We start from the raw sequence: 19822 nt of genomic DNA, 5'->3' as shown, positions 1-19822 counted from the left end.
TCCCTCCTATTTTCTCTCGACCACCGTGACGATGTTGATGATGTGATTGGTGGCTACAATATACATCATCATGGGATTATATCCTTTAGGGCAACAAGATTTGGGCCTTCTAAGAGCATTTTCTTCAACTTTATCAATTATGCGTCTTCTTCTTCATCCCAAATGCAAGTTTCAGACTTCCGCATGACTCGATAGAGCATAATGGCCTTCTATTCGAGTCGTGATATGAAGAGACATAGTGCCACTATGCAACTGGCGAGTCTTTAAATGTCTCGCAGGTTCACGGGCCTTTCGAGTCTCAAAATTTCCGAGATTTTCTCCAGATTTACCTCAATGTCAGGTTTGGAGACAATGAAAGCAAGTAGCTTTCGTACGGGTACCCTAGAGACACACTTTGAGGAGTTGAGATTCATGTTGTAGTGCCACAAGTTGGTGGAGGTTCTAGCAAGGTCAGAAATCAGGTCATACTTTTTTGACTAATTTGACCACAATGTTGTCTATGTAGGCATGCACGTTGCACCCAATCTGGGCGTGCAGACACTTCTGCATGCATCGCTAGTACATTGTCCCGACATTTGTGGGACTGAACGACATTGACATGTATCAGAAACCACCGTATGGCATTATGAAGGAGATTTTTTCTCCTTGTCCTCGAGTGCCATCTTAATTTGACGGTATCGTGAGTAGACACCGATGAAACACATCATCTCACAACCTGTTGTGGAGTCAATCACCTGCATTACTTGTGGTAGCGCGAATGGGTCCTTTATCCCTTCTTTGTTAGGATTCGTGTAATCTATACACATGCGTCCAATACAATTCTATTTGAGCACAAGGACTAAGAAACCACTTAGGGTGCATCACTTCTATGATGAACCCGATAGCTAGGTGCCAAACGATCTTTTTGCCGATTGTTCGGCATCTTTCATCGTGGAAATGCCAAAGGGTATGCTTTACCGGTTTTTTGTCTTTGTTCACATGGAGGTGGTGCTCAACGGGTTCTCTCGGGACACCTGGGATGTCAGATGGCTTCCTGGTGGTGCTAGGACTCCAAGTGCAGAGTGTTGTGTCAGCAAAGTATTTTCCCCACAAGGGTGACTCGAGGGTTTATATCGAACTCTCGGGGAACTGAGCAAAAAAATATTCTCTTCTCTCTTCTTCTAGCAATCCTGCAAGTAAAATAAAAGCCTTGTGTCCCCAACTCCACCGTGTGGTTGTCAAGAACAAGGTTTCGTGTAAGTAAATAAAAAACAAGTAAAAATAAAGCGAGTAAAACTAGATAAAATATAGTAACTAAGTAAAAAATGTAAAGGGGTTGATTGTTTTTGGTCTTTTGGAAGCAAATAAGAAAAGTAAATATTTTTTGTATTTTTGGATTAAAATATTGCAGCAAATAGAAAATAATATAAAAGCAATATAAATGTGTTTCTTATGATAAAAAGTGGACCGGGGTTCATGGGTTCACTTGACTATTCTCTCTTTTAAGTTGTAGTGGACAAATAGTAATTCATCAATGAGATATGTGGATGCAAAATAATAACATTAGTAAGATACTCATTCATATGGGCATCACGTCCTAACATAGAGACGATGCAACACATCTCTCTTATACTCCACAAGAAAGGGAAAACTCCATGCAATCTTGTGTTAAGAATTAACAGAGCATAGCCATAAGTACTTTGGCATGATGTTTGAATATCAAATATGCTACCTTGAACAAACAAGATCATCACTTTTATCACGTGACAAACATAGCACATGCATTCACTTTATCCCTAGTGAGGTAGCAAAAGAAAAGGCAAAACCATAATAGATCATGAATTTGTTGTTACGATTCAATCACTAAAACCATGCTACTCCATCTAATACGCACATCACCCCACACACGCTCTTGCATAGATGTTGGATCAGAATAAATACTTAAAAACATGGTACATAATATGAATCTATCAATACATCTTACACATAATACGATCAACTCTCATATCACAATATCATAGAATAAGGATCCACCACAGGCAGCCGAGCTAATGGACCGGCGGTGTCGGTTGCCTAACACTCTTCCATTATTTCCATAGCTTGCGTAAAAGTTGGGTACTCTTTCTACTCATCAAGCACTCATTTTCCCCCGGTCATATGATTAGTGCAACCACTATCAAAGATCCATTTTGTTCCACCGGATGCATATCCCTACAAGAATTCAAGGCTTGATCTTAGGTCCCCATTTCACAATGGGTACGTTTAGTGTTAGTAACAAGGGTCTTAGGAACCCAAATACACCCTCTAGTTCAAAATGGTTGTCCAAAAATGGATATATCTACACACCAAAAATATGTCTAGATACATCCATTTTGAGCAATTATTTTGAACATGGGGGAGTAGCATATTTTCTATAAGCATAACCATTGCGAGGGCCAACATATTTAGCATAAACTTTGCCGTCTTTGCTCTTGCAAAGAAGATAAGGTGGGTTATACTTGCCGGAAAAATTGTTGTGAGTAGGATTACCCCTAGTGGCATTCCCCACAACACCGTCATTTTCATTGCCATTCGCATTGTGCTCTTCCTGCAGAAAGTTGATCTTTTGGGGAGGAATAACATTCTTGTTTGTTGCCTGAGACAAACCCAAGCCCTCCTTGACCGGATCTCTCCTTTTGTCGGCTAAGAATCTCATTAAGGTTTGTTTCTCCTTGAATGCATGAGAGATAATTTCTGAAGTTGAGCTTTCAACTTCTTGTTCTCATTAATGAGGGATATGTTAGTAGCACGCGAATTTAGATCAACAATGATGGGAGCACAAGAAGAGGCGAAAGACTTTAATGGGAATCATGGAGTTGATCATAACCCTTTTTAAGTTTGGCGAGCTCCCCCTTGAGGAGACCGTGGTCCTTTTCAAGGTGCTCAAAATCCTTACAGAGAGAAGCACGGACAACTTCAAGTTCTTTCTTTAAAGCATCAAGCTCTTGAGTACTTGAGAGCAAACAACAGCGCATCTCTCATCGTGGAGCTCTTGCTCAAGCAGATTGAATCTCGGTTCCTATTGCTCTTGAGTACTTGAGAGCAAACAACAGCGCATCTCTCATCGTGGAGCTCTTGCTCAAGCAGATTGAATCTCGGTTCCTATTGACTAGCAAGAGTGACCATTTCCTTAATGATGAACATCAAGCTCTTGAGTATAAGCCTCATCAAGATCTCCAATAGATTTAGCTTTGTCAAGTTCATGCATTTCGATAGTGTGAGACTTTGAGTAAGAGAAACAACAGCGCATCTCTCATCGTGGAGCTCTTGCTCAAGCAGACTGAATCCCCGTTCCTCTTGACTAGCAAGAGTGCTCATTTCCTTAATGATATCTCGTTTTTCACAAACAACACATCAAGTACTTGATTGCATTGCAGACTCTTTTTTTTACAAAGTTGTTGGTCGTACAATGTAACCAGAAGAATGAACCACAAATTATATTCGCCCAGTTTCTCGCTAGGAGACCCGTAGGCGGGCATGTTTGCTAGTGAAAATGTGAAATCACAAGTTGTCTCAGTTTTTACAGGAACCTGGATGCTGTTTCAAAACCGTGGGACGCTGATGGTTTTCCTTTTTTATGCCACGGTACCAAAATTTAAAAATATACTCGCGTGGATTCCTCGTCACAATGAACAATGAACATATCTATCCAAAGTTGATTTTTTATCTATCCAGCAGAAGCAAATCGACTTGGAGGTTGGAACTCAAAAGTCAAGACGCCATGGTGGTGCTGGGGCAGTTGTCAACCCCGCATGCGAGGACGTCGCGGTAGTCGCGTGAGATGGTGAAGCTGTCGTGCACGCTGCCGTCCCTGCTCTTCTTGTACTCCATGAGCAGCGTCGTGTGGTTGAACGCCGTGAGCTTGGCGAACCCGTAGTCCAGGTCCTGCGCGTGGCTCCACCGCGCCCTCGGCCCCGCCGTGTACTCCGCCAGGCTCGCCCCGCCGCCGCCCACCACCACGTGCGTCGTCGCTGTGAACGCGCCGCTATACCTGTTCGACGCCTTCGCTACGCACACGTTCTGCATTTTCGCAGAGCCAACTGTCAGGACACAGCAAACAACCAGTGATCAGTACTGCTACAGCCATGGACGCCTTACGTACCTCGTATACTGGGCAAGTTCGTTCGTAGCCGTGGACATGGCCGTACATGGCGATGTCGACCCTGTACTTCTGCCAGAGGAGCTGGAGGCTCTCCCTGCCCATGGGCTCCTCCGTTGTCCCTTCCTCACCGTAGAAGGTGGCCGACGAGTAGCCGAGGACGCGGTGCGCGAGGAAGATGAGCCACGGCTGCTTCTGCCTGTCCACGGAGGAGAAGCAGTGCTCGATGAACTTGTACTGCTCGGTGCCCGGCCGCCAGTCGAGCTCAGTGTTGGCCACGCAGAAACGGAACATCCCGTAGTCTGTTGAGTACCTACATAGAAGTACCGATGATCAGAGATAAGTTCAAGAAGAGCTTCATGTATGATTTCTCAAGTGACATCTCCTTTCAGGCATCCTGCCATGTCTTGACTGGATTCAGGCAAGGAGAAAAATGACATACCAGAACTGCTCACGGTTCTCTGCTGGAACATAGAACATGTTCTGAGCTGGTACACCACATTCACCGCCCGAGTCTATATTCCCATAGAAGGATCCTGATCCAGGCCAATCTCTTTCGTGGTTACCGCTGCAAACACAAATCAATATCATCAGAACAATGCACAAAATTGGTTTCTTCATGTTTTAAGAGCATTTTCTGCTGCCACCAAGTTGGAGTACCTTGCAACCATGTAAGGTACAGTAGAGGCGATGGGTTCAACCTGTGCAGTGAACTGATCCCACTGTGAAAGATAACCGTTGGCATAGCACATGTCTCCGATATTCATCACCATATCGATATTCTTCAAGTCCTTAACCAGCTGGTAAGTTGTGTTTATTGAACCACGCTCGAAGTCATTGTACTCATTTGAGCCATCAATCTCAGCCTGATAAAAGAGTTAAGTGCCGAATTTAAAGGCCAAGCACAAAATGGATCTCACCAATTTCCTGTGTGAATGATTCTCTTGTATTTACGAAAAGTAGAGGGCAATCAATGTTCTTATTTCAATTTTTTATTGCTTGTTACTTTGACTCGAGATGGTAAAACTAACGAATGAAACTGTTTTTGCGGAGCCTAATCAAAAATACAGCATGGATATTGTCAATACAAGGAGAAAAGGTGATTCTTCTCTGGAACACATGCCAAAGCATGCGTCATTATATATTAGAAGAAAACTGTCGAGAAGACGGGAGCAAACAGCTCTCCCTGGAAATGCCTGGATACAAGACATCACAGCTGCTCTATCCGCTGATGGCATTGTCCAGTTCCTCAACCTGGTCGAGATCCTTGGTGCTCAGCGTCAAAGAAAAGGTGATTCTTTCAACGTCAAAGAAATTAACAGGGTCTCATTTCGTTACAAGTTCATAGCTTAACAAGAATGCAGATACGATGGGCCAGAAATCAACATACTCTAAGTTGGCCTTGTGCAGACAGTTCCATAGCCAATCGACAATCTAATAGTTCTATTGCATCTCTGCACATCGGGGAAAAAAAGCACAGAAAGCATACTGGTGAAGTGATACCAAATGCACACCTTGCCCATATCTCCAAAAACGACAACACGCTGCAAAGAGTCTTCCCCAGGATAAGGAGAAGCTTTGAAGCTATACTGGTGCCCCCAAACAATTTGACCAGTAAATAGCCGATGGCCAATTCTGTACGTGTACCTGAAATTTACACTCACCTGTAAATCTCCTTGGGCACTTGAATTTGTAAAAATGAATAGATAATAATAGGAGTGCAGGTGCAAACAGGACAAAGTTGTCAACACTCATTTACTTGAGATTAGGCCACAAGTCCTTGAGGAAACCTGTATGTATGAAACCAGGATCGCGCCATCCAACTGTCCTAGCAGGAGGGCCTGTTGTAAAAACATAATAAATCATAGCAACGATATGCCTATGAGGTTCATCAAAAGTTGTATGCCAATTGTACTTCCATGTAGAACACTACCACACTATATAAATAAGAATTGTTCTGCCATTATAATCTTCTTCTATGTTTCACATTCTGTTTCAGACCTGATGAAAACACAAGTTCCTGTATATATGGTAAGAATTACTTACCACACATAGTGTTGCGACTAAAAGTTAGGGTGACTGCAGGAGAAAGGATTTGGACTTGTCCTTGTACACCCCATTCCACAAATGCTGTAGCCTCCTTCGTACTATATCCACTTGTCCATGTAACTGTCATCTAGCATCAAATCATTTAACAACAGTCAACATTCTGAAAGTATGGTATAATACATTTCACATAAGATTTAGACACGCATTTTCTTAAGAAACTCTGACAAGTAAGAACAATTCTGAAGATAAAAACTTACAACTATAGTAGTAGTACCCTAAGTCTAAAAGACATATAATTCATGTTTCTGTCACTCTGAAGTTCTGGCCCATCTGTAAACTAAGACTGCTCCGACGATAGCTTTTGCTATAGCTATGAGACTATGGAAAATGGCTCAAGCAGATAAGCCAGATTGTATTCTTTTTTTTCTCCACAGGACAAGTAATACAATCTTCATTTCATACCAATTCATACTAAGAAAATGGTACTTACTTCATTCCAGGATTTTCCTTGCGCTAGGCGTGGGTACACTGGAGCCTTTGGGTTTACAAAAGTTATGCTATCTGAACGAGCGATAAGCTTCGGCTGTTATATTACATAGAAAAGATGCAGATACCATGTTAGAACAAAGAGTATTTATCAATCACATCACTAACATAAAATAAGAAAATTTAAAATAAATGTTGGTAGTGTATCTCAGTTGAGACAGCATCAACTATCATGCAGAAAATCAAAGTGATCATTCTTTGACTGAAGATACAAAAGAAGTTCAGTTTCAACTTGCAACACCCTGTAGTTTGGTATAATGAGGTCTCTACATACGAGCAAATGAAGAGCGTTGGTATACATACATTTGAGAGGCCTCCGGAAAACAATGCAAATGAGAAATCACTCCTCTGGTTAATTAGCTGAAGCCTCAAGGAACCCTTTCCCGTCTTGGCGTAGTCAGTGCTGGTGTAGTTTGCATACTGGAACTGCCAAGAATGAAACCTCGTTCAGCACATGTCTCAAACGTTCAGATAGCCCCACAGAAAACAGCACCAACCTTAATAGGAGCCGTGCATAAAAGAGGGGGCTCGACCCATTGGTTGTCTGCTGGGCAGATGGAATCACTGATACATCCAACAAAAAGGAAGACCTAAATAAGCTTCCGATTTGCTTTCCCAACAGGAGTACTAAAGATGTGCATCTACCTGAAATTGGCAGGAGAAAAGACCCCAATCCAGTCATCCTTGGACGGTTTGGGGTTGCTGTATCCGATGGTCACCCATTCTTGGTCCTGCCCCTGTAACAGATAGATATGGTAGACGATTAAAACAGGTTACATATATCCCCAAATGCTTCCATCATGCTGCGGCCGGGAAGCTGACCTGCAGGCCCAGGAGGAGCGGCGGCACGTCGACGGAGGCGCCCGGGTGGATCTCGAAGGTGGTCCGGTGGATGCCGATTTTCGACAGCGGCTGGTCGCCAGCGGCGGCGGTCGCCGAGGAGGCGGCGCTGAAGGCGACCAGCACGTGCACCAGCGCCGCCACCATCGTCGTTCCGAGCGGCGACTTCATCGTGCTCGCTTGCTCGGTTCTCTTCCTGCTGTCTCACGCGACACCAGTATAAGTAGTAAGCGAATTTTCTTCTAAACAAGAGTAGTAATAAGCGAAACGAGGCAATAGTTTATGGCGCAGATGGGGCCCGGGAACGAGCCAGAGTGACGTCTAAGCTAAGCTTCCGAGCAGAGCATCTTGGACGTTAAAAAAAGAAAGTCGCATACGAGAAACATTATTACCCGTCAAAATAAATACGGAAAACATTATTTATCCGTCCAGGAATTGAATCGTCTGTGGTGTGAAAAAAGAGAGCAGAGAGCTCTTGCTGATTGATTAAGAAGCCACTGCAGGGCAGACACGCATTGTATGTTTGGCTGATGGCAGAATTCAATCCGTAGGTCTTGGTCATAACCAAAAATCTGACTCCAACTTGGTTGCTAAAATATTTGGTGTTGTTTTCAGCTCAAACCAAACATACCCTACCGTCAGACCTGCAATTCAGTTATGGGTACCCCTTGCAAGTTGCGGCCTATGCTGAGCAAATTGCAGCTAGCCACCTTTACTAAAGCGGCCTATATACTAAAGCAATTGAACACAAACCATAGTACTGAAGGAAAATCACATGTATATGTGATCAGCGAATCTGTTAACAAGTTAGCATTGGTACAGTAAGAATACAAGAAGCGTTCAGTGACTTTTATCACTGAGAAGACACATCAGGCCAGGTAAGGCCCCTCTGTCTGCATTCGAATACACACTATAGTACACAGCAAACTCATTTTCATACAGACCAAAACGGTTTCTGCCCTGAACTGGGAGTTGGGGTCCCTCCAGGTACGCTGTTATCCGTCTCAATAATATCATCGTCGTCGTCATCATCATCATCCCCGTAATCCATGAGCTTCAGCAGAGTATCTGAACATTATTAATACAGAGGTAATTTTCAGCTTAGCAAAGTTTACATTAGGTCAATCACTATGCATGTGGAAAATATATTATATTGCTCCTCCATTTACCAGAAACTGATGCACTACTTGGTTTTTCTTCTTTAGTCTCCTTTGAAGAAGGTAATTGAGCTGACAAAACCTTTGGTGGCGAGACAGAGCTCGCGCCCAAGGACTTCAGAGGCACCATAGGCTCCTTTAAATCTGATGAATACCTATTTTCATTTCGTAACACTTCAACTGACGGGAACTTGGGTGGTGGTGGAGGCATGTTCCTGGGAGGTGGGGGTGGCATGTCCTTCGAATAAGGTGGTGACAAGTTCTTGGGTGGTGGTGGTGGTGGTGGTGGCGGCATGCTAGTGGATATATACATATGCGATGGCCTATGCCGTGGGTCTTGTGGAAGTATCCCATTTGATCCAGGCTGGACTATCATTTTAGGTGCAACCGATGAACTGCTCATCTTTACCTAAATCATCTAAACCTGTCGTAACAAATTTGGACCGCTGTTGTGAGTTCTGGAAAAGATGAAACAGAACACTTTCCCATCAAATTTCTTCACATTGAATTGAAGTACATAGTGATAAAAATGTTTTAAAAAATAGATGAAATCGGCTACTACAGTGCATAAACAGCGCAAATGCATGTATTATATGGAAATGCAAATTTGAAATACTAGGCAAATTGAAAACAATTAATCATGCAGATGGAGAAAGTTTGAGATGGCAACTTCCTAAGTATAGAGAGTTAGAGAAGACTTTCATCTTTGCGATGTTTCTACAACTAACAAAATAAACAAAGTTTCTCTAAGAGTGTCTAATAAAGCCAAAAAAAAAAACTACTCCCTCTGATCCATAATAAGTGTTGTGGTTTTAGTTCATTTTTAGTCAAATTTGAACTAAAACCATGACACTTATTATGGATCGGAGGAAAGTACAACACCTAAACTCTCCTTTGGTTTCTAGAAAAAAATACTAACATTTTGGAGAATGTGTACTACTTTGTGACTAAATGTAGACAATTTCAAGTATATGATAGCAATGTTAATTGTCATTTAATGAAGTCTACATGTGGGTAGCGACATGTTGAAAACGAAGGTTAAAATAGTGATGTGCATTAGCAACAACACAATGGAAGCTATCATCCAAATCACATGCAGAATAACCCTGTATCTTATCAGGTAAACTCATTCAGTTGCCAACTCCAATTTGCAATAAATCCTGTGAAGAAACACCACACAACCATATCTATTACCACCCTGCGAGCTTCAAACATAGTCAGAGAAAATACCTGGAACGAAATCAAATGTTAGAAGCAGATAAATAGTCCAAAAAAAATGAATGAACATGCAAATCTGGCAGTCAACAAGTTAGAACTACAGTTTTTAGCTAGTATATGAAAATTTTAGAATTTCCCTTGCTTCAGGAAAATTCATTACGTTACAAATCTATTTCTGCCATCCCTTCCTAGTTTAAAGCAAGCCAAATAAAATGTTAAGTGGTAGTTATCTTCAAAGTTCTGAACTAGTAAATAATCAAAATATTAAAGTATGTGCAATTGGCATTACTCCAAGGCATTGCTATTTTGCACCAGAAGCTCGTTACTTATCAAAAGCATACTCTTCCATTAAACTTTGTAGGTGTTAAGGCATTAAAAGTTTAAAACAGTTTCGTTCATACAAAATACTAATATCTCATCAGCAAATAGGATGATGCAAGCATTTACTATAGATGTCCCTTGCATATCAAGACTATACATCAGACGAAGTTAGATAAAATATAAGATTTGTCAAAGATGACACAAGGAGAGCTGGTAAAGGTGAGACACTGAGAACAGTTGCAGCAGGGGAGAGGGGAAAAGGGTGGAGAGAGAACAGTGTAAGAGACAGTCTTACGAAGAAATGTAGCTGTAATCAAATACCAAGTCCAGGATGCAGCGGGGTTAAATTAGTTCAAGTAATCCGCACCTGAAGGTCTGCTGTTGGCAGTTCCTGGAACTTCCTCCTTTGTAATCGTTTATCTGACTCCAATTTTAGACTTGCATTCACATTTTTCATAGAGCTTGTTGATGTGGATGCAACTGGAACAGCCTGAGTTGTTGACGATGAAGCATGCTTGAGCGCTAATGCCACCTGCTGCAATGGAGTTGCCTGGGGATAAATGTTTCCATAGCCATTGTAAAGTGCCCCACTATTTGCTGCTTGACTAGGACAGATCAGGTTACTAAGTGGTGGAGTCCCAGAATAAGTTGGTGCCCCAGAATGAAGTGTCAGTGAAGGAGCAGCCACTGGGGAAGTAATTCCAGTAGGTGCAAAGGAATGTGATGCTCCTGGTGAGACATAAGGCCCTGAAGTAGAATGTATGTCTGATGTTGTTCCAGACGTCTGCACACCAGCCAACAACTGCTGTGGAGGTGGAACAGCACCATATACTTTTGAAGAAGAAATTCTGTCATACAAAATATGTAGTGAGAATATGCCAAGAATTTTCTTGCTTCGCTAATGAGAAGAACAGTCAATAGTTGGAAATTTGTGAGTATCAACCTGTAGTATTCAGTAAGCTAGATACTACATTAACAGGCACACCTATATTGCTACAATCATATCTTACAGTAACTAGCATAATACCCGTGCTTTGCTACGGGTAGACCGGCTGTTGAACCCATCCAATTAGATCTTATTATTATTGAACGCAAAAGTTTAATGAAAATACGTTCGCTTTTACACATCCAAACGAAAAGTGCGTTTGATACCTATCTATTCAGTTCACAATGTTAAATTTTCAATTTTTTTCTATGGAGAAAAAGTCTCTAAATTCTTTAAAAGGAAATCAGAGTTCATTTAAGCGTGTACTCTACCATATTCCTCAATCTTGCATGCATTAAATTTCACCAAATGAGTGATTTAACCAAAAATAAGTACTACGTCAACATACATGCCATGTTGGCCGCTGACAAGGGCGGAAACACATCTAGTGCATGCTATTCTTTGAATCTAGTTCCTTCGGTCTCTTTTGATTGACTTAAATGAGTCAATTAAAAGAGACCGGAGGTAGTAGAAAACAACAACTATTAGATCACGCGATGTTCTGAAGCAAATAGATAACAAATCAACAGCCAATATCATCTGATCAATCTATAGGAGATAGAAAAAACGAACCAATCAAGCAGAAAATCCAAGCGACCAACCATCTTCCTCGGATCCTATTGCCCAAGAGAGAGGACATTACCACAAGCTTGCGTCCAAGTTAAGCTCTCTTACACAAAATCAGTCACTATGTATGAAGCTGTGAACTTAGTCGGTGCCCATGACAATGTATTTATGAACCAGTTACGAAGTAGTAGCCCTGTGATTCTCGTTGTAGGAATTATCTATCGCAGTTGTTTACGATGATACCGCAGAAGCCATCCATCGCTATGTTGCTCCTCGTTGCTATTCATCAGCCTCTCTCACTGCATGCTTCCCTTGTCCTACTCTTAGGCCAGAGAGGTGGCCCCTGGCGCGACACAAAAATTGCATTTCTCCGCGAGGCTACCGGACGGCGACGACTGGGCATACTCTGTGGCGATGTGCTCGTTGCTCTGTTTGGTCTTCTCATGCAGACGCATTGCGCGGGCGTGCTTGCGGGTCATGCGGACATGGATGGCCCGGATCTTGGCATCCATGGCGTTCGGCAGCTGTTGTCGTGGACGGTCGCAAAGATGGCAGGATGGCGTAGAGGTACACACGGCAGCGTGGAGAGCCAGGATGGGATGGTGGTGGCGCTCAGCTTCAGGTTTCTGTCGCAAAAGGGGGACACTGCAGAGCGCTGCGCCAGAAATAGCCGGCACCATCAACCACGGCCATAGTGTCCTGTTCGCACGCGCGGTCGATTGGCTGCATGCTTAGCTGCTTGTGTCGCGTGCCTTCACCTATGTAGAATAATTGGCTGCTGCTTAATTGCAATGCGGATTAAAAAATCAATTCGCTGATTGTATGCATAATCGACTTGGTGGATAATTGAAATTAGCAAATAATTTCTTAACGACTTTGTCTCAAAAGCGGAAGGAGCGAATCATGTATTGTTTTGGCAGCGGCGGCGGGGTGCCGTAGCTTGCAGTACTTTGCAATGTTGCAGGCTTGCAGCTAGAGGCGCTGCGTAAAGAACGCGAGCACGGCGGTCATGTGCGCTGCTAGTTTGATGCGATAGGTGAGCTCCAATCTCCTGCATCTGGGGGATGCTGCCGTGGCCAGCAAGCGGAGGGTCTCCGACAGCACAGAGCCGATGTGAAGCTAGCAGATCCAATCTCCTGCATCTTGATATCTTGCACCTCTAGAAAAGCATGAATCATCCATCCATGAAGTCAATAGCAGCAATCCAAAGTTCCTCGATGCCGCACGCTGGCATACGGTGGCTCCCCTGCTCCAGGCCGCCGTGATTAGAGATTACTTCGTTTTGGGTGCAGTTCGGCCCTAGGGGCGCCAGGGTCTGACCCTATTTAACCCTGTGTTTAGCGGGCCCGAATCATTATCCTTATAATACCAAAAAAAAGGGGCAGTCTCCGGACCAGACCAAGGGATCGGCCCAACTATGGAGAGCCTCGAGAGCGGCGGACAGAGATTGTTGACGATTGACGAACGACGCACACGTACGAACGACGGGTTTCAATTTAATAGTTAAGATTGTTCAAGGTGAGTTAATCATCACAGGTGAGTTAATCATCTATCATACTTCCTCCGTCCCACCAAAAGTGTCCCAAAGTTGAGACACTTTTGGTGGGACGGAGGGAGTAGCATACATGGGGAGTGTAGCATCACATTGTTACATTGTGCTAATCAGCAATCCCATTGCTGATTGTACTTCTGATGTAGACAGAGTTATAAACAAAACAATAAAAGAGATTAACCCTGACCCAAATTTACAGACCTGGAAGCACCAAATTCGGCTGCTATCGTATCCAGAAGGTTTTCTGCCAAAACCTTTGCAGCTTCTAGGCTCTTCAGATGCACACTTGATAAGTACATGTGCAGAGGTTGTTGTGATGCTGTAATGCACATTATGAGATATAAATACAAGATTCTTAATACAAATTTACAAAAAGCTACCAAAGCAAACCACCAACCTTCATCTTGGCAATTGCCAAGATTCCCTGAATCTTTTCCTCTTAGTACAACAGTGACGCCTGTTTCATTCATAATGTGATTTATATACTGATCCTGCATAAACAAATCAGAAGCAGCAGCAGCACAAAAACAGTTTCTCCCATCCAGATTCGGACGTCAGAGAAAGCTTTGCGATTAGTTTTTCTTTCAACCAAAAGGAAAATAAAATAAGACAATTGACAAAAGACAACTCATAGGGATATCAAGATTAAATTTAACCAGCATCATTTAATGTTTTCTAAGAACATACATTTGGACCACGGATGCGAGCCGCAACATTCAACGATGGATCTGCAGCAAAACCCAAAAATATGGACGCAGTAAAAGGATGAATAGCCTGTGAAATGGGAAGGAAGATGTTAATCTTCTCAAGAAACAATTCTCACATACTAGTACTATACTAAGTAGTTTACAATACACTGATTCAAAAAAAAGCGAAAAGTGGAAATGTACCATCAAAATATCCTAAATTCCGGAAAATGCTACAAAAGGTTCTGGTTCAGCTAAATACCACAGAAAGGTTGCACCATCTACAAAAACACCACTTCATCACATTCATATGCAATGGCCATCTAAAAAGTGACCCTTATATACCTCCACCTGCTCAATTCCCATCGAGCCCAAAACCACTGACCCTCCTTTCTTTTCTTGCAAAGCAAAACACTGTATCTAGTAGTGCAGAGGTAACCGTTCCCCAGGAGCCAAGGATCAGCATAAGTAAACCAAGATTTATCCCTAGTCAACTAAGCATCAACACAGATGGCACATATACTATCAGAATTGAACAAGGGACCAGATAATCAGTTTCTCTTGAAGTAACTTATCATGATTGGTGTTACTTTCCTGCTTCTATTGGTGGGGATCATAGTCACAAAGTTTGGCGACTGAATAATTTTTATGCCATATGATGTGGACACAAATCTAAGGTACGTACCTATCGCTATTTACATATTTTACTGCACATTTGTAATGAAGAGATACTGAGTGCAAACTGAGCTGTTAATTTGTGATGAACCAGTACTTGTGATCTCAATGTAAGGAAACAATAATCAAGATAACAGACCTGAGAATATTACCAAGTCAAGTCTCAACTCTCAACTGTAGTTACCAAGTATCTCTACATGTCTAGTAATGTGTAGTAGTGTCTAATGCATACTAGCTACCAAATATGTGCACGAGGTTTATCATATCAGTATGAACAAAACTGAGCATGCAGAATCGGAGATGGAAAATGAAGACAACAATCTGACTGAGTTATGATGACGGTGTGGATCTTCCGCTGGCAATTTTCCTGTGAAATGTCGTTATGGTAGTCGTGCGGTTAAACTGGGGAGAAACGAGAGCAGCAGCCACTTTACACAAGAAAGGTGCGAGTCTACCGAGGAGGCAGAGTCGGGTTAGCCAATTTTTCCTGGGGTATCTTTGCCATTGCACAAGGCATCCTTTTCCATGTCATGAAGGGGAAAAAAGAGCCATGGAAAGGCCATAGAGCACTATTTCCCAAGACGATACGACCTTTGGTGCTATTTAACTGCATAACTTATTAAGCATATTTTACCACTTTGCTGATCTGAAGATCTTTTGGCAGTACCTAACCACAAAATCTACACTGGATATGGATACATGTACTCATCAAACATTGAAACTAGCATCACACATATATCGGTATTATTTAATGTTGTATCAACCCTTTCGTTCTATCAAAATAAATCTGCATAATTGCGGGCAAATGACGAATTAAATAATAATCACATCATGTACTCCGTCCATACTGAAAAAGGCATCCGGATTTAGAGAAATCTGCTAGATCCTTTTTGGGACGGAGGGAGCACTAAAAGATATAGAAAATAATGGTGACATACAACTTTTCCATTAGGTGTTGTCGTCCATTAGATTATCAGGTTAAATAAAATGAGATATGAAGGAGAGACCTGTCTGTTGCTCTGGATGGCTTCTGGCATTTGCCCTTGTTTCAAGATTTCCTCGATCATTGACGCCGCATGATCAACAGCTTTAATACGCTCAGCAGTATCTTTCAGCTGAAGCAGGGAAAAGGTTAGTTTTCATTATCTAACTATGACTAGAAGCAATAGATCATGATGTGTAAGTAAATGCACTGGAATCATGTAGTTCTTCATTCTAACAGTAATAGGAAAGGATTGTGCTACTACCGCTGAAAGAATAGCAGAAGTCAACACAGCTAGAGCGCATTGTGTTGTGCCAAAAACACAGGCATGATGCATCTCAAAGCACCAATGTTAACAAAACTAGTATCTGATCTTCAAAATACCATTGGTGCTACTACCGCTTCATAAAAATAAAAACAAAAGGACACATACTCCCTTTGATCGTCCTAATTAAGCAGAATTTGGGCACTTGTGGACCTAAGTCCACCCTTGCCGCTTTGCAAGCATTTGAACTTAAAAAACAACAGCCAATCTGGACTTCACAATTCCAAATGTTGAAACAGAGGCAACTCGTGCACATGTCTCTGATAGTGTTACCGAGATCCAATTTTACACAGCCATAACAGGAAAAACGCAAGCGAGTAACAGTGCACGCTAAAAAATCAAGGAGGACTTGTAGCAAGAGTTACAGGATGGGGTTAGGGAAGTTGAAATTTATGATATGGCCGTGTGAACAATGATTACCTGAGATCCTGCTGAGATATGTAAATAGAGTGGCTTCTCACCATCAGGCTGTCCATTGGGAGGATGGTATTTTCCCCTGGGCAGGTCAAATCGAGTAGATATCATCAGCAAGGAATGGTCAACAAGTTAGTAAGGAGTTGCCTTCAATTGTGCATATCAGAAATACCTTGTAATGATAACAGTGCTTGTGCATCGCTGAATCTGTCCAAGTATGAAGCAACTGTTATTACAACACAATCTATGCAAAAAAAATGATACTCCGTATCTCGGAAGAAGCAAAGTTTCAGATAAAGTGCACCGCAGCTGTTTGGTTAAGGATTTACCTCGTCCTGTGTTTGCCGTTTCGTGAGCTTATACCGCACGGAAGGATCGGCGTCATTTATGACAACTTCCCGTGCTATAAGCTCATCCGGTATTTTAGCCTGAGGCAACAAGAACCACATATAGTAACTATGATGAATAGTAGGCCAGGTAAATACATAGGCTAGAAAGGGCGTTGGAGAGGAGGAGTGAAGTATATCATGCAACACATACCTGACTCAGTTTCTGAATCGCAGCGGCAGCACTCTGAAGCACTGACGGCGCGACCTGCGGCGGCAATGCATATGGGGCAGGGACTACATTGGGGGCAGCAGGATAGGCAGTAGTGCCGGGGAATTGAAGGCCGCACAGAGCCCCGACGTTCAACACGGGCAATCCCGCCGCAGCAGCTGCTGCTGCTGCCGCCGACACAACGTCCTCTGCGGGTTGATCCCACTTCCTCTTCTTCCTATCAAACAATCACACGCGTTTCAGCGTTCCCACCCCCCAAAGTCGCACAGCTATGACGGGCAAAACCAGACGCGCGGGACAAAAATTTCCGCTGCAAGAGATTGAACAACCGTATCGGCCAAGAGCGCCGGAACTCTACGATTCAAGAGCTACGGGAATTGGAGAGGAAAAGCGGGGGAAGGAGGTTCAGACCTCTGCTTCGTCGCGGTGGTGGGCTCATCTGATGCCCTGGGAGTGCGGTCCTCCGTCATGGCGGGTGGCCTCGGAGTCGGGACGAACTGGAGGAGGACGGGCGGGCGAGGGGCCGGCGGCGGCGGCGGCGGCGGGTGGTATGCAGCCGGCGGCGATACGGATGGATTGGGAACACCGACTTGGGCTGGGTAGGGCCCTAGGGTAGGTGGATTCTTTCGGCCGGATCTGTGCCTAGCCCAAACCGGACCGCAAAACCTGATATCTACAAACTTTGAAACTTTTTCCTCAAAGAAAAAAAATACAAACTTCGAAATTTACCTTTCTTTTGATTTAAATAGGAGACAAATGCAAATTTCAAGGCTAAGCTTATGTCCTGATTTGATTTACAACCCCAAACTCTAAAACCGATTAGGTCGCAACCTATATTTTTAGATAAAAAAGAAGGTTGCAAACCTTAATCCACCACATTTACATCACAGTGCGATTGACACCTAGTTTTGGTGCGACGTGTCATCTTTAGAGACAAGTCTTCATCCTAGTCAGCATAGAAAAAGAAACCCAACACGTTGTAGCAAACTCATCTTTTCTCTTCATCTTTCAGCTTTCATTTCCCTTTAGAGGAGCAATCCACATCTGCTAGACCTAATATGCTTCGCACCACTGTTGATCTTTTCATGAATTGACCATTCCGAGTTAATTCCCCATGTTAGAGCAAGCAGATCCTCCTGTAAATCTCAAACCGTAAATTTGATAGTACAGTGCACTGAAAACGTAAAAACAGACTCAAAAGGATGGAGCGCAGATCGGATCTCGTAAAGGAAGCCGTAAAATGGTCTATTCTAGAATACCCCAATATACGAGGCCCTCCTATCATAGTTTTTTTCTTTTTCTCTTTTTTTTTTCCTCACCTTCTTCCTCTCCAAAACCAACCGTTTCCCGCACTGGCCGCCCATCCCCTCGCTGCTAGCGCCGGCCGCCCGCCGCCTCCCCAACTCGTCTCCCCACGTCGGTCGCCCCGCTGCGACCACCCGTCCCCACGATGGCCACCCATCCCCGAGCCGGCCATGCCGGCCTCCCCGCCGCATCCCCGCGTCGCCTCCCCTCGGTCGTGCGTGACCCCTTCCCAGCTCTTCTCTGGACCTGCCCAACCCTTGGCGGGCCTCGCCTCGGCACTAGCGGTCAATTCTGGTGTGTGGCGACGGATTCTGACGAGTTTCGGGCAAATTTCGACGAGTCAAGCGGCGGAAGTGCGGTGGCGTGTCCGCTCTGACGAGGTTTGACTGGTGTATAGGGCCCTGTCAATTTCACTCGGTTTCGCCTCCAAATCTATATATACACGGGTCAAGGGCATGAGTTCTCGGTGCCCTGTAAAATAATTTACGGATCATACTAGTTTAAGGGATCCAATCTGGAGACATTTTCTAACCAAAACTGTAAACAACCGAAAACTAGTTGAATGCCCGTGCATTGCTACGGATGTCATCTTCCTTCTTTATCTCACTCCATTGTTTGATGTTCTCACTCCACTGTTTGATGTTCTCTTCAACCAATGCATGTGCTGTGCATGCGGTGTTGCCAGTGAGGAGTGAGGGAAATAGCAGCGGCCACCTTAGCCGAACGAAGGGCGCTGAGGAAGGGGAGCACGCAGCGCAGGGAGGAGCGCTAGGGGCGGGCGGTAGCAACGAGGGAAGGGGAGCGCGAGAGGAGAAAATTTCAAACATTTTTTGGAAATCAAAGATGATCAGGCATTGTACTTGAAACAAATATTTCTCTAGGAAATTACTTTTATTGTATCCTGGGTAAAAAAACAAACTCAAAACGCCCCATGACCAGATACTATTCACTTTATATTCATCATAATTTTGCCTTTTTTGCCCTGGAGACCATGGGAATCATATCGTTTTCAAACATTTTTTTACGAGTACAAACTTGATCATTCTTGGTTTCCAGGAAGATTCAATTTTTTTTGACTTTTTTAAATTACTATAATTTTTCTAGTCTATGGGGTGCGTTGCACCCAAGAGCCAAAAGTCCGCTTCCCTAACTGTCCCTCTTTTCTCTTTTTTTTTTCTACCTCAAACGACACTGAAATCGCTAGGGGGTCTTTTTGTTGATGGAGAAGGGTCGAGAAGGGTCTTTTACAATGGCAGATAGGGCCTTTTGGCGTAAGAGGGTCACGCAGTTACTTGTACTCAATAGTTGGGACAAACTGCAAGCAAGAAACAAACGAGGGTAGTTTTTTTTTTTGAGAGAACGGGTGTGCTTTATTAATCAACCAGAAACAAACGAGGGTAGTTATGAATATAAGCAACAACATGAAAATAGGGGAAAGTCCACATGAGACCTAGCACAAATGTGAATGATCTGCATCCGTAATCTGGATGAAAGATATCAGCCCCCGTGAAGCTCGACGGTAAGA

The 19822-nt window shown here is 43.3% G+C and overlaps 2 protein-coding genes across 2 annotated transcripts; both read right to left on the bottom strand.

The window, feature by feature from the left end:
* Nucleotides 1-3297: 3297 nt before the first annotated feature.
* On the bottom strand, nucleotides 3298-7737 carry LOC124701812 (probable inactive purple acid phosphatase 1). The gene is made up of 12 exons (XM_047233908.1): nucleotides 7535-7737; nucleotides 7358-7449; nucleotides 7210-7276; nucleotides 7016-7138; nucleotides 6657-6749; nucleotides 6164-6293; nucleotides 5877-5958; nucleotides 5632-5764; nucleotides 4778-4983; nucleotides 4560-4685; nucleotides 4121-4430; nucleotides 3298-4038 (listed from the first exon to the last, which is right to left on the bottom strand). Exons 1-12 carry the CDS (start codon nucleotides 7721-7723, stop codon nucleotides 3730-3732), a joined length of 1860 nt encoding a protein of 619 aa, XP_047089864.1. The 5' UTR covers nucleotides 7724-7737; the 3' UTR covers nucleotides 3298-3729.
* A 576-nt stretch (nucleotides 7738-8313) lies between these two features.
* LOC124701811 (protein RIK) lies at nucleotides 8314-17516 on the bottom strand (the record flags this gene model as incomplete). The annotated part of the gene is given in 13 exon segments (XM_047233907.1): nucleotides 8314-8620; nucleotides 8722-9115; nucleotides 9117-9167; nucleotides 10616-11096; nucleotides 13554-13671; nucleotides 13750-13843; nucleotides 14040-14126; nucleotides 15721-15828; nucleotides 16441-16516; nucleotides 16607-16641; nucleotides 16764-16862; nucleotides 16975-17209; nucleotides 17404-17516. Coding segments are annotated over 13 exon segments (1971 nt in total). The 3' UTR covers nucleotides 8314-8486.
* Nucleotides 17517-19822: the final 2306 nt, after the last annotated feature.

The sequence above is a fragment of the Lolium rigidum genome, chromosome 3 (genome assembly GCF_022539505.1).
Source record: "Lolium rigidum isolate FL_2022 chromosome 3, APGP_CSIRO_Lrig_0.1, whole genome shotgun sequence".
NCBI lineage: Eukaryota > Viridiplantae > Streptophyta > Magnoliopsida > Poales > Poaceae > Lolium > Lolium rigidum.
This window is presented reverse-complemented; position numbering and strand designations above follow the sequence as displayed.